We start from the raw sequence: 5,900 nt of genomic DNA, 5'->3' as shown, positions 1-5,900 counted from the left end.
GCTGTCCAGTGGCCTGGTGTTGTCCAGTGGTTTGGTGCTGTCTGGTGATCTGGTACTGTCCGGTGTTATGGAGCTGTCTGTTGATCTAGAGCTGTCTGGTGTTCTGGTGCTGTCCGGTGTTCTGGAGCTGTCTGGTGATCTAGAGCTGTCCGGTGGTCTGGAGCTGTCCGGTGCTCTTGTGCTGTCCGGTGCTCTTGTGCTATCCGGTGGTCTGGAGCTGTCCAGCAGAACTATTGCGGCACGGCTGGTTTAAAACCATGAGTAGAGGTCAGTCGTGCAATGTGGCAGCTACTCATACGATCAATGAAAAGGCTTTGATTGTTTGTCTGATCTGATAGTTGTGTTGGGTTTTGGACCTCCATATTTAGAATCAGTGTAACCACTGAGACACCACCCTGAGTCTTGTCTCTTTTGGTTTGGTGATGTCTCTCTCAGGTTTGTAGAGCAGAAGAACATCACTCCTCAGGTAAAAAACCAAAAAACAAAACACACATCCAGGTTTTTAATCTTTGTTCTCCTGACTGTTCATCCTGCTGCGTTCACTGTCTGTAGGACAGCATAGTTCTGAATCTTCTTCAATACAGCACACTTCCTGGCTGGTATCAGTTTTCAAATCGCAGAGTCCCTCATTAAATGATAAAATATGATTTTATGTTTTTTTACCAGAAAAGATGCTTCCTGCTGGTTTCTCCTCTGGTTTTTATACCTGCCTGTAAAGAGAAAAGTGCCACACCTGGACGGGGGGACGAGGCCAGAGCTCCTGATAGAAGTGAGCTCAGTTTCAGGTTCAGCTCAGCGCTCCCAGGGGGCCGGGTGTAAAGCAGGATTTCTGTTTTCTCTCACTTATGTAAGAGCTGAAGCTGCAGCGCTGCGAGGAAGATTCAGCTAGCTGAATTGTTTCAACAGCTCAGCCGTATTTTGTCAGGCCATCAGACCGAAGGCGGCCATTTATTTCTTATTTCTGCTAACTTTATCATCCTCGCTTTCTGTTTTAGTCACATTTAAACCGACAGATCCGAAGGAGTCTAAACGGAAAATAAAAATCTGCTCATTTTCTGAGTCAAAGCTGCTCAAAACAAAGAAGAGTCTCATTTAAACCTCACATACTGACCCAAATAAAACATTTAAATCCAGTTTGTCTCGAGTTTCCTTTTATGTCTACTTTTAAATCCTTTTGAACCATTACCGTGTGCGTCCTTTTTGTCATTTTATACCTTCTTTTTGTCTTTTATATCAACCCAAGCTCCCTGTTTGTCTTTTTCGCTCCTTATTCCAGTGTCGATACATTTCAGTGAAGTCACTCCAAATTCACTTTATTTCCCAGAAAAATCTTATTTCTCTACTTTTATATTTAAAATCAAAACGGCAGTTCTCTGTCCATCTTTGCTTTTCTTTGAAATAAAATATTTTATCCTGATTTTTGAGCTGGAATCGATTCAGTTTCAACGTTTTTGTGGGAGTTGTTGCAGGTTTGAGATGTTTGGATGAATATTAATACAGACAATGATTTGAATGACGTACTCCTGATCCTCTAATCTGCTTTTTAAATCATGCATTTAGCTGAAACCATCGGTCTGAGCCTCTGCCTTCATGCTGGTCTCGGTTCTGTTGGGTTGCAGTGCTGCTGTGCCCGCGGGTCTGGACCTCTCTGGAGAATGGCAGGGTGGCGGCGAGGCCTCTTGGGCCGCCGGTGGAAGGGACGGTCCTCCATTACACCTGCAACGCCGGCTTCATCCTGGAGGGGAGAAACATCAGCCACTGCACCAAGCTGGGGAAGTGGGACGCCCCCAAACCCACCTGCCTCTGTGAGTCCTGAAAACCCTCCGTTAGTCGTTTTATCCCGTCAGAACCTCAGAAACTCCTGATCCAGCCATCATTTCTGTCTGGTTCCCTCCAAAGAGCCAGACGTTCTCCATGTTTTCTACAAGATAACTGTTTTTACCTCTGAATCGTTCCAAGTAGAAACTAGACCTCCAGTCTTTTTCTTCCGTCACTGAACCTGAAACCGTTTCTTTAGCTGGATCTAAAAGAACCAAAGATAACACACTTGGACAGAAAACAGGATTTAGCTCCAACGAGCTGATTCTCAGAGAACATTTAGATGAAACCTGATCAAACGATGATTAAAAAAAAAGTTTTTCCTCCACTTTCATCTATAGAGATGACTTTCAGATACAGTTTATCTTTTTTTAGGCCTGAAACTTCATTTGTCCTTCATTTTTTCCACTTTCCTCAGCGATAGGTTTAAGTTTTTGGACAGAAACTGAGTGAAGAAACAGCCGAAATCCAGAGAAAAAGGTTAAAAATTCTGGAGAACTGTTTGGATCATCGGACGGAAAATATAAAGAAACAAGGACTTAATTTAAACTTTTGTACTGAACCTAATAATCATAAAATACATAAAGTGCTCCTATCATGTTCGCTGCAACTTTTAATTTACTTTAAGCAAAATTAGTTAAAATAAAGCATTTTTAATTATTCTTATTTTATTTAATCTTTATACCCAGACTCTCTGGTTTAAATATTCTAGTCATTCCAGCTAAAATATAGTAACCTTAAGTTGTTTCTCCTGATTTAGTGAGGTAAAAAATAATAAAGTGGTGATAAAATAAAACGGCTGAAAGATGTAAAAGTGCTGCTAATGTCTGAGAATTCAAAAAATGAACATAGACTCACAAGAAAAATGGAAGAATTTAATGTCATAAAGTTCCTTTTAGTTAAAAAACAAAAAGGACAAAAACTACGAAACAATTTTGGATAAATTAATCCCGTGTAAAGCAATATTATGCTAATTTAAAAACATCTACTGTAATATAAATAATTAATATTTAAAGCAAGTATTTTTTCCCACATGAGCTAAAATCAAAAGTCCGTACGGGTGCCCTTTATTCAATAAAAGATAAAATAAATTCTACTTTTTATTAATAGTATAATATTTATTTTATTCCTAAAGAGGATAATTCTGCGTTGAAGTGACTTTTGGTTTCCTCCCAACAACTCGAGCATCGGGCCCTAAGGTGACGATAATCACCAACGCCTGCTCTCCTGCACGGTTGCTAGGCGATAAATGATCCGTCCAATCAGGGCGCGGGTCGTTTGTATGTCCGGCAGGTATACGGCTGAACGCCGACTGCAGGCGAGCGTTTTGGAGGACGGTTTTCATCGACAACCAGAAGCCTTCGCAGCTACAGCAGATGGGCCGGCCACTGTCTGGAACAATTTGTTCGAATTAGTGCAAATAAATGAGGATTTATGGGGAGAAAAGCACAAAGACGATACAAAGACATGAAGGAAATGTCGGCATGGCAACCAGGAAAGTTGCTATGGGAATGGTTGTATTTAAAGAGATGAAAAAGGGATTATTAGGACAGTTGTAGTGGACATGTTGAAAGAGTTGTCCAGAAGCTGCTCAGTTCTGCAGGTTTTATTCATTCTGCACGAACAGAACATCAACTTTCAACCTCGTCTCTTCGCCTCTCTAATAAAAGATTTTCACATGTTTGTTTCATATTTTCTTGCACTGTTATGTAACGAAGGCCTCCTGGGAGAAGAAAAGCATTTTTCCTGCTTCGAACAGGAAACCACAGAGATGCTACGCTGCCACCTAGTGGAGCACAGCAGACCTGCAAATACATTTAAATCAATAAACTAAATCTTTTCTTTTCTTTTTTTCTGCACACCAAAGATGACAGAAACTACACAGGTAAGAACTTTTTATTCTTCTCACAGTTTAGTTTAAATCATAATGGACATGTGGTGCTCAGTCCTGGTCCTGAAGAGCCGGCATCTTGCAGTTTTAGCTGATCTCCTGCTCTTCATGTCCTGCAGCAGCCTGTTAATCACTCATTTCTTTTAATCAGCCAGAGGAACCTCTAAAACAAGGACCAGGATTGGGGACCACTGCAAACAATGATCAAATCGAATCTATTTATGGACACCGTTCTCATCTTTTTACATCATTTGCTTTTACATTTTTTATGGCGTTGTAGAAATTCTAAGTTCTGCAGAAGCTGAAATGATGAGAAATTCAGCTCTGACACAGTTTATTTTTTTTAAATAAGTCACTGCTGCTCAAACCACAGCTGGATCAGAACGGTTTCTCTGTTCAGACCGAAGTTAACGTCTATTTATTTTAAACGAGCCAAATAACTGTCATGATAATAAAAGAGAAAAGGTCAAGATGTAGAATATCAGCTAACAAATAATGGGCAACAGTCTTTTATGAAACCATATCAACATTAATCTCACACTTAGCAAAATGAAATGCAACTATAGAGTTTTGGTTGAAAGATAAAATCAAATCTGGGACAAAAAGTGCACCTGGTGCCAGATTTAAGACAAATAACTGTGTCTGAGCGGATTTACATCCATAAATAGATTTTGCTGCAATAAAATTTCAACGTTTACAACCATTACTGCTCAGAATCACAGTCATTTAATCAAATTAAAGTTCTAAAAAGCTGAGAGATGGAAAAAGGCGCATATTTCAGTTAAATTTGTGTACAAACATCAAACACTGTTCACTCACCCTGACCAGAGTTTTCTTATTTTTCAGTCATCGCATCCTTCACTCCACCGCTTCATTCAAAGACATTAATGCGCACACGTCTGCATAATGCATTTATTAATTAAGTAATTCACAATGTTGAATGAAGTGACCGCCAGAAAGAGTCCAAGTCTTAAAACACTTTTTTTCTTTGTCCGCCTCGTATGCCCAGTAACTGCGATGGTAGTCATAGCTTTTCAACGACGCACATCTAATGTGTCTCTATAGGATCCTTTAGCGTTTGAAGAAGCCACAGTTGACAACAGTTTTGAAAAAAGTCTGAATAAACCCCTTTATTTAATGCTGTTCACAGGCATCACTGGTTACAGGTATTCAACCAAGATGGTGCAGTTCAGGTGTGGTAGTTTCCGTTATGATCTGATGGGAACTATGTCTTGTCAGTTTTACAAAAATATAAAACCATATAAACCACAAGAACATGACGTTAAACATCAAACATGGATCCGTAGGCGATAATTAGGTCCAAAAGGACGATCACAGAGAGAACGGTGCACTTATCGACATCCAGTGCTGACATGAAAACATGGAAACGACGTCAAATAAGGACAGGACATGTTAGACAGGACATGCATGAGGGCAGCAGGACATTGGTGAGATGTGCTGTAGGAGTGACAGATGGCTTCAAGGTGGAGGTGGGAGTGCATCAAGGATCGGCTCTGAGCCCCTTCTTGTTTGCTCTGGTGATGGACTGACTAGCAGATGAGGTCAGGCAAGAATCCCTGTGGACTATGATGTTTGCAGATGACATTATGATCTGTGGTGAGAACAAGGAACAGGTGGAAGAGAACTTGGAGAGGTGGAGGTATGCACTTGAAAGAAGAGGAATTAAAGTCAGCTCTAGTAAGACAGAGTGCATGTGTGTGGATGAGAGGGAGGAGGTGGAACAGTGAGGCTACAAGGAGCAGAGGTCACAAAGGTGCACAACTTCAAGGACTTGGGGTCCACTGTCCAGGAAAATGGGGAGTGTGGTAAAGAGGTGAAGAAGAGAGTCCAGGCAGGATGGAGTGGATGGAGAAAAGTTTCAGGAGTGATTTGTGACAAAAAGGGTGTCAGCAAAGGTCAAAGGAAAAATTCACAAGACAGTGGTGAGACCAGCTATGTTGTATGGTCTGGAGACAGAGACATGGACAAAAGGACAGGAGACAGAACTGGAAGTGGCAGAAATGAAGATGTTGAGGTTCTTCTTAGGAGAGACAAGGATGGAGAAGATTAGGAATGAGATAATCAGAGGTACAGCACAGGTTGAACAACTGGGAGATAAAGTTTGAGAGGCCAGATTGAGATGGTTTGGACATGTCCAGAGGAGGGACAGTGGTTTGGACATGTCCTGTGG

The 5,900-nt window shown here is 41.0% G+C and overlaps 1 protein-coding gene across 1 annotated transcript in view; it reads left to right on the top strand.

Annotated features, from left to right (window-relative positions):
* The window catches only part of gabbr1a (gamma-aminobutyric acid (GABA) B receptor, 1a), a 109,134-nt gene that overhangs the window by 15,881 nt on the left and 87,353 nt on the right, over nt 1–5,900 (top strand). Inside the window, exons 5-6 of the mRNA XM_037676099.1 lie at nt 1,620–1,805; nt 3,686–3,703. Coding sequence (XP_037532027.1) covers nt 1,620–1,805; nt 3,686–3,703 — 204 coding nt within the window. The remainder of the gene's footprint in view (nt 1–1,619; nt 1,806–3,685; nt 3,704–5,900) is intronic.

This window comes from Nematolebias whitei, chromosome 5 (assembly GCF_014905685.2).
Source record: "Nematolebias whitei isolate Nwh7 chromosome 5, NemWhi1, whole genome shotgun sequence".
Classification (NCBI taxonomy): domain Eukaryota; kingdom Metazoa; phylum Chordata; class Actinopteri; order Cyprinodontiformes; family Rivulidae; genus Nematolebias; species Nematolebias whitei.
The sequence above is the reverse complement of the archived record's forward strand: the minus strand, read 5'-3'. Positions and strand labels throughout refer to the sequence as shown.